The 8,244-nt window shown below is 38.9% G+C and overlaps 2 protein-coding genes across 3 annotated transcripts; both read right to left on the minus strand.

Annotated features, from left to right (window-relative positions):
• Window positions 1–1,102: 1,102 nt before the first annotated feature.
• RB195_004435 (uncharacterized protein) lies at window positions 1,103–2,819 on the minus strand (the record flags this gene model as incomplete). 2 transcript variants are annotated; one of them, XM_064182282.1, is made up of 2 exons in its annotated part: window positions 1,103–1,314; window positions 2,660–2,819. In XM_064182282.1, 2 exons carry the CDS (start codon window positions 2,817–2,819, stop codon window positions 1,103–1,105), a joined length of 372 nt encoding a protein of 123 aa, XP_064033548.1. The 2 variants fall into 2 exon arrangements, with proteins under 2 accessions (XP_064033548.1, XP_064033549.1); XM_064182281.1 differs by having other exon boundaries at window positions 2,660–2,687.
• Window positions 2,820–3,442: 623 nt separating this feature from the next.
• RB195_004436 (uncharacterized protein) lies at window positions 3,443–7,548 on the minus strand (the record flags this gene model as incomplete). Its single annotated transcript, XM_064182283.1, has 8 exons — window positions 3,443–3,537; window positions 3,750–3,921; window positions 5,453–5,581; window positions 5,646–5,828; window positions 6,024–6,154; window positions 7,124–7,259; window positions 7,320–7,403; window positions 7,462–7,548. The coding sequence occupies 8 exons, from the start codon at window positions 7,546–7,548 to the stop codon at window positions 3,443–3,445; spliced, it is 1,017 nt and encodes a 338-aa protein (XP_064033550.1).
• Between the last annotated feature and the right edge of the window lie 696 nt (window positions 7,549–8,244).

Here is an 8,244-nt window from a genome sequence, read left to right on the forward strand (position 1 = left end):
CGTCAAGAGAGGTGTGGGCGAGTTCTAACTCAAAACAAAAACGATCAAATAGAGGTTTTGAAATTTACGTTCATCTAAAGCTACCGCTATAAAAACACTGACTTGACCACCGGCTGGCCCCGCAAGTCATTGTATAGGCCAACACGCGTTCCAAAAACCCCAACGATTACGAATTCCAGTAAAATTGGGCAAGGAACCCACTACCTTTACTGAAGCCCGCTCCCTCTACAAATAGTATCTGAAGCACAATATAGTCGTGTCAAAATGACGTGAGGCTCAGTTGCGTAGGCGGCTGCGCTGGAAGCAGTGCGATGGATCGTTGCGGTTAGGACCGAGGGGGGGGGGGGCGTTGCTAGCACCATTCATCGGTGCAGCTGGCGATGATCGCACCTGGGTCCCAGCCCCTACCTCCACCGCTTGGAGCGCAGCCACTCACGCAACTGCACGAGCTTCATGCCATTTTGACCAGACTATATCATGCTTCTGCCCCTGTTCCCAACGTGATTGCCGCCGTTGAAGCGGTAGCCCTAGCTTTAGATGAACATAAACTTTAAAAACTAACTTTTTGGTAGGAATTCTTGTCGCGATATGTTCTTGCCAAGGGTACTGTAAGCATTGTTCCTTTTCTTTTTCTTGTAGCCTCGTGTCATATATTTATGTCCTGGAACTCCATGTACTTGTACCGATTGCCTAATCACGTAACTTGTGTCATTTTCAGCTTGTGTCATTCTTTTTTTTCGGGTTTCTTTTACTGCAAGTTGTGGATTGATCCATTTCTTAACGCTCGCTCTCTGGCAGCAAAATTGTGGAATAATTTGAGTTGTAGTATTTGATATTATAATTTTTTAACCCTTTAAGGAAATTTCCCAAGTTTCTTCTTACTTTATAGTAAGTTTCCACTGTAAGTGTTTCTTTAATAACCCTTGGATTTGATCCTGATAAAAACTATTTACATGTTTACGTGACGACATAGAAATAATACCTACAAAAAAACCAGGAAAAAAAAACGGGGAGAATGACTAGTTGGCAATTTGGTGACTTGGTGATTTTGGTACTCGTTCTAAGGAAAAAAAATTAAGAAAAAAAAACACAACATCAAAAATTAACCAATATTAAATGGTTGAGCCATACGTGGACATATATAGTTACTTCCTAACCATTGAACCATGTTACAATGTGATGCATGGATAATATTACGACAATAGAGATTAGCGTTAAGTGCAAAGAGGCATCGACAAAATTCCATATCACAACTCAATTGAGGGACGATACAGCCCGAATAGCAACTATCGTGACGAATACAGCATATATTAACTGAAATTATGGAGTTTTTTTTTCTTGAATGAGTCACATTCAATAATTCTCTGTGATTGGTTGAATGGATCATCCCATCCAACCAATCACAGAAAATCCTTAACGGCTTACTTTTTTTTTGGCTTAGTGCACTTTTTCGAATGCGATCGCAGGCATTAGGTGTGGTCACTCTTGTTTATTGAAGAAAACAAAAACAACATATCTGTGTTTACTCGTGCTACCTATGATAACAACCTATATATTTTACTGGATTCATGGAAAATCGACCATATTTGCATATTTGTGGAAAACAGATTATTATATTTTGAAGTATAGAACCAGTAGGTAGATCACGCTATTACAATCAAGTAGGATCATTGTTTTAAAATTCCCCCACATTAATAGGATACGGTAGAGTTAGAGAGTTTGACACTGAATTCAAAATGAAGAATTCCGGGTTACTGTAAGAAAGTGTTCGATTGGCTGTAAATTTTGAAAATTGAACGTTAAAATCCTGTCATACAACAGAGGCTAAAAATGCTATTTTCTGGATGAGGAGATGAGAAAATCCTGACATTCCTCCAGTTTTCCTAAGCGTTAAGATGTAGGACGAGTAAAAATCATTAAATCATCCCTGTTTTCGGCAAATAATGCAAAATTATTACTATTATTTAATGCGAAGATTTCGAGATGTTCGCGCGATGGGTTTCTTATCTTCTGATCTGCTTCAATCAATAATTTTGATTCCTAATCTCATACGTTTTCTTTAAACTACCAAGAAATACAATCGGGCTTAGTTTTAGTCGAAGTTCCTATTATCATCCCTTAGAATAAGGATACTCGCCCTGAATGAGGGAAAACTACTATTTTATACTGTTTAAAATAAAAATCTATTGATTAGAATTTATTTTAGAGAAAAAAATGCGAGGGAGTGCGCTTAAACCTTGTAAAACCGTATGCATAACTCGTTTCAAGGAATTTTTTCTTGATTATGCATAGGGTAATTTTTAAATGGTTGGATTTACATTTTCATAGAATGGTTGCGCAAAAAATTTCCTTCTCAGGCAGAATTTTCCAAAAACTCTCGTAGTTCCAGGAAATATTCGTTCGAAACAGATTTACGTAACTCAGAGTTTCTGTTTCTGACAAAACGCCGAGTGTTACGTTGCGCTACTAGCGATTACTCTCATGGTTCGAGCTTTTTTTGTAGTGATTAGTAGATTAAAAGATAATACTGTAGTAGTATGGTAGCCCAGTGAGTTATGACCACTCGTCGACATCACAACAGTACTGATGAATATCGATTGATCATCTGTTTTGATGAATAGCATCGAAATACGAAAAAAAATTAGAAGAAAGAACTCACTGCCCACTTGATCACACTGTGACGTCATCAGATAGGACAAGAATCTGGACGGCGCATCTGTACCGCATTGATAGTCCTCAAACCGTACTTGGGTCCCACCTTCCGAAATCAGTACATAGATCAATAAAATCAATAAGAGTCGATTGTGGACGCCCCGCATACGTGACGGTATGGGGTGGTTTAATGCAATAATCACAAAACAGTCTCGGAAACTGGTCTCGATGAGGTATTAACAGCGTCCTCACACTCATAACGTACCGAGAGCAAATCCGCCTATCAATCAATCAATAAATCGATACTTTATTGGACCGAAATACAACTTTAGGGGGAGTCAAATGATATTTCATGTTTACAAATACTCAACAAGCATTAGTTGTGTTAATGAGAAAGAAGAAACAAGAACTGCATACGATACGTGGAAATATTATGTGTTTTAAAGAGAGTGCAGAGAAACAGAAAGAAACACATTAGATTTAGAAAAACACGTCCGGAAAAAAATATTCTACTGGACTAGATACTGAAAATAGCTTTTGATTGCATAGTTATTGCAAGATCGATATTATTGATTAGATCAAGGTGCCGCTGAATGCGGTGCGGAGAAAAATCGATAATTCTTCGTTGTCAAGTGTGAACGAACCCTATCGACGCTACGTTGATCGTTAACGATACATTAGGTCTGTGGAGTGGGTGAAAATCAATACAATCGATATATGCGTTATTGGTCGAAGACTTAAATATGAATGCTAATTCGTCACTGTTTGTGCAATTACGGACTTCCTTGAACTATGACGCAGATACGGTATAAATATTCCCATTGTCGAAAATGGTGATACTTTTCGAATTTGGATCGTATTGAACGCTCGATAGAGTGTTTAGGCCTGAAAAAGAAAAGCGGTTAGGAAGGTCATAGTATCCTTTCCAAATGGGACCTCCTCGATGTGCGAGCGTAAAAATAAGAATATTTTCAGACAATACCTATAACCAGTGATTTTATACTTTCCTCTACGTCTCTTACCTAAAAATACCGCTACCAAAGAGTGTAATTTGTATTATTGTAGGTATTTAAATAAACGTTATCTGAAACGGTCACCTTTCCATCTGGTCTGCTTTCCGTTCACGTACATATGAGCGTAGAAATCATAGATTGCGGACATTGTCACCGAATCGACGCCACATTCCACAGTGTACAGTAATCCACAACGTATAATCGCATTGCACAGACGAGATGGAAGAACAGCGGGCAGAGGCCAACTTGACAACACCTGAAATGATATAATTTCACTTATTCCCACGCCTAGTTGAACTAGGTACGGTAATACGGTAGTAGTTCCACTTTTTACTGTTAAATCCACCTCCAGTTGGATCGGAACGACGTGAAACCTGGTCCAGTTGCATAAGCGGTTGCGGGACGTGGTGGGACGATGGGACCTTCACTCATTTCCGCTGTCTGATTGGAGCTGGGAAAGGTCCCACCGTGAGCGCAACCGCATACCAAACTGCACAGGGCTTTAGCTCGTTTTGACCCGATTCTAGTGTATTTAAGATTTTATCATACGTTGCTGTCCCATTCATTTTCTCTCGTTTATGGTTCTAAACTAAATTTTAATTAAATGTGCAAATTAATAGTGCTTTACACTTCCTGCGCAACAGTTTATACGCTGGCGATTGGATTTAGACTCTTTTGCGAATACAGTAGGTAATTTACGCTTCATAGGGCGAAAAATTTAGTATGGTGGAACTTAGAGGAACAGTTAACGAACGATATTATGTTCGTAGGAAAGCACTACTAATTCTAGTATTGTTTACTTTTATTTATTTACTTTGAAGCTCAGCAAACGATGTACGATGAAATTTTTATAAATTAAATTATCGATTAGTTATATAACTATGAATCAAATAATTATAATTTTTCTGTACAAATTGTTCGGTTTTAATCAGTTTGACTTCAATTGACTTCAATTTCGACTCATTTGAGGTTTATGAACACGTGTTTCGCCTATGCAATGACTTGTGGGACCCAGCCAATCGGTCAAATCATTGTTTCGGTCCTCGTAGACAAATCTGGTACAGTCGGGTCGAAACGATCTGAAGCTCTGTGCATTTGCGTAAGCGACTGCACTCGAAGCGGCACGGCGGAGGTAGCGATTGGAATCGGAACGAGACTATCGCTTGCTTCGTTCTCACAGCAACGACAAGTGGTGCTAGTGAGGGTCCCATCTCGATTCTAACCGCTACGCTCCACCCCCGACGCTCCAAGCGCAGCCGCCTATGCAACTGCATCGAGCTTCAGGTCGTTTTGACCCAACTTACACTAATTTATCGACCTCGAAGGGATGTAGGGCTTAGTTGGGCCCACAGCGGTTTCGAACCATTGACAGCCCTGTCACTGTAAAACCCTGCCCACAGAATAAGAAGTATTTTTCCATTTATTTTAAGAAAATTTGGCATTGCCACCGAGGTGACATAGGAACTCCAAAGTCTAATTTCACGATTTATACTATTTATATATTTATTTATAGTTATTTATTTACTATTTATTTTACTTATATCATATTGTTATTTACTATTTATTTATAGTTTGCGGCATTTACACTCACCTCCTTTTTCTTTTGCTAAATAGCAAATTCATTCCCGCAAAACTATCCAACACTATGAAAATCATGGGAATTTTTAATTTGGTGTTTTATGCTTTTTTTGCCGGAATAAAAGCTAAAATATAATTCCAAAATTTGGCAGCGTGAGATCAAATTAAGTGAAATTAAGGAGGAAAAAAAAAGGAATGAGAAAATTAACCTTTAAACTGATTGGTTGTACACGACTGGCTGTCATGTAATCCTCGCCTTTCCGTCGATACAACACCCATATACCGTGCTCGTCTGCCTGCACATCCATACGAGAATTCGAATTATTATAGAGCATACTCTGAAGAATTGTACACGATTGGGACCGGTCCCATTTCTTTCGAAAACCACCACGACACACTTACCGTACTGATGTTTAGCCGTAGCTCTTTCGTTTCGCCATTCTTTAAATTGTATGCGATAAGCATGTCACCATAATTGTAGTAGGCGGTATCATTGAATACCGTATTGTCTGTGCCATGGAATGGATACGGCAGAGTTGCTATTGATTTTGGTTCAGAATTGTTGAGTGAACGTACTGAAGGGAACTGAAAAAAACAACAACAACAGCTTCACGAAATATGAGCTGAACTGAGTGCATGTCTAAGGATGAGCCAATCGCAGAGATGGGTAGGCCACGCCCCCATCTCTGTGATTGGCCCTGGGTATACAGTTGCAAAATAGTTCTGAATAATGTGGAAAATATGCCCTAGCTCGATTCATTCAACACAATAAAAACTCACCACTAACATACTATAGCCCAGATCAAATTCAGTGACATAGTAGGCGTGTTTGTCTCGCAACGCTGCGCCCATAGTATTTGGCCGGATGCCAACAAGTGAAGGATCGGACATATTCACTTCACTGGAGCAGCCTAAACTGCGATCTCTGATCAATCCTTACGATACGCAGCGGGTGGTGACACGAGAAATACGTAGTTCGGAGTCTTGAATCTCTCACTTATTTATTTATTTATTTAATTATTTATTTTCCTGCTGTATTTCCTGATGAATCTGGTAAACGAAAAGTAAAAACAGTGAAATGATCAAGTTGAATTTCTCATATTACCGCTCAGAATTTTCCAAATGTATTTATTCCTTTCCGGGATCGAATGTATCCAAAAAATCATAAGGAGTTTTTTCCGTAAGAAGGAATAAAATGAATTTGTTGACAGGCCACTTCCTTTTGCATTAGAACTTGTCCATTTCCCATAAATTAATCAGGATAAAATCTTGTTCGGGAAGAAATCTGAATTGTTCACATTCTAACCAAAATTCTCAGCTTTTCTAAGGCGCTACTTTTCCTACTTTACTTTTTACTTTTTCCTTGAAGTCATCGAAATAAGGATATCGATTAGGATTTGCAGCCGAGTCACTAACACGGAGAACATTGTGTCGCATTCATCTCAGTAACCGGTATAGAAGCGTTTATACTTTTTGCGTAGAAATAAGCCATTCCCAAAATTAGTTTCAGATCGCCATGCACAATTTTTTCAGAACTGCACAATTTTTGTACGTCTGGTTCATTTCAAGTCCCTGAAATCTCCAACGAAGATTTTTCGCAAACTGATCCTTGCACTTTCATAAATTGCGCAGTTTTTCGCAGAATGTTGGGGACCGCGCGCTTGCGGCAAATCCGCAAAAGTGCGTCCGAACAATGCTAATTTAACGAACTCCACGAAATCTCAAAACATTTGGTAAACAGCCTCTGACGTTAGTTCCTATAAATAGAAGTGGTTTAAGAAACGAAGCGTGGGACGTGCACGCCGTCCTTCACGATCGTTTTTTTTTTCTCTTAGCAAAAGAGATCAAAGATCAGCCGACACCAATCAGCAACCACTTACGTTTCCGTTCCGAGCGTACGCGAAAACGTTGAGCTTTCGGTTTTCGTGGTGACGTCATCGGTGTCGTTTTCTCTACACCCTCCAATTCCTTCATATTATATCGCTTCTGTAGACACATTCGATGCATTGCTTTTCGCTGAAAGCAACTATTTTTGACTATCAGAAAATCGATACCGATCGATACTAATCGCGTTACCGAGATTTGTGCGTAAACCGGCAGAAATACGCCATTCTGCGCATCGACTGAGCGTTTTGTTCGCACGGAGGTGACGAGTTGTCTCTAAAATGTCTGCTATTCTCCACAAAAAAAAAATCAATAAAATGATGGATTGAGGCACCTGCAAATTTGTGATAGTTGTCCGTTGAATAACGATTATTACGGTGCTGATGAGAAAAGCGAACCATGGCACAGCAAACTTCCACATTCGGCTACGACAACAAATAAATTTTTATAACATCTGTAAAAAAACACTAAGATGTACCGTATTCTACAGTAAGAAGCATGTAGATAGCGCAAAAAAAATCCTCTAAAATTTCTTTTTGCCTCACAGATACAGCCACAATCAAATAAAGTGGAATATTGGGTCGCTGCATAATTATTATATTTTATTTTTATTACATTTATATTTTTTCATTTTTTTTTATTTTTTCAATTTCTTTTTTCCCAGCAAAAACCAAGGTGGGAGGAAGTTTGAGAAGTTCAGAAAGAATTCGATCGATGCAGACCTCGGAGATGAAGAGGAAAGAGGTCTGCCACCAAATTTTAAGCAATAAACATTTTTGGCGCTCCGTGGAAGAGGAGGAGAAAGCCTGGACAACCAGAATGCTGAGATTTGATGAACGACCTCATTCTTCTTTAACTGTGAGGTTTGTATTGAACATTTTGAATTCCTGGAACCTTACTTCAACGCTTTCATGGATTTTGTCCTTTTGTCAAAAATTTCGAATTGAGATCGCCAAATGACTGTGCTGAATTCTAACATTTCTCGAAATAGTGGAGCCGAATATGGCGAAAAGAAAGATCATGTTTTTGAAACGTTTTTTGATTTTTTTTTTCAAGGGAATCAAACTAATTTCCAATTTTAGAGAGAAAAGTTAGGAAAAAGGAGCAATAACTATGC

This window comes from Necator americanus, chromosome I, assembly GCF_031761385.1.
Source record: "Necator americanus strain Aroian chromosome I, whole genome shotgun sequence".
In the NCBI taxonomy this organism is placed as follows: Eukaryota; Metazoa; Nematoda; class Chromadorea; order Rhabditida; family Ancylostomatidae; genus Necator; species Necator americanus.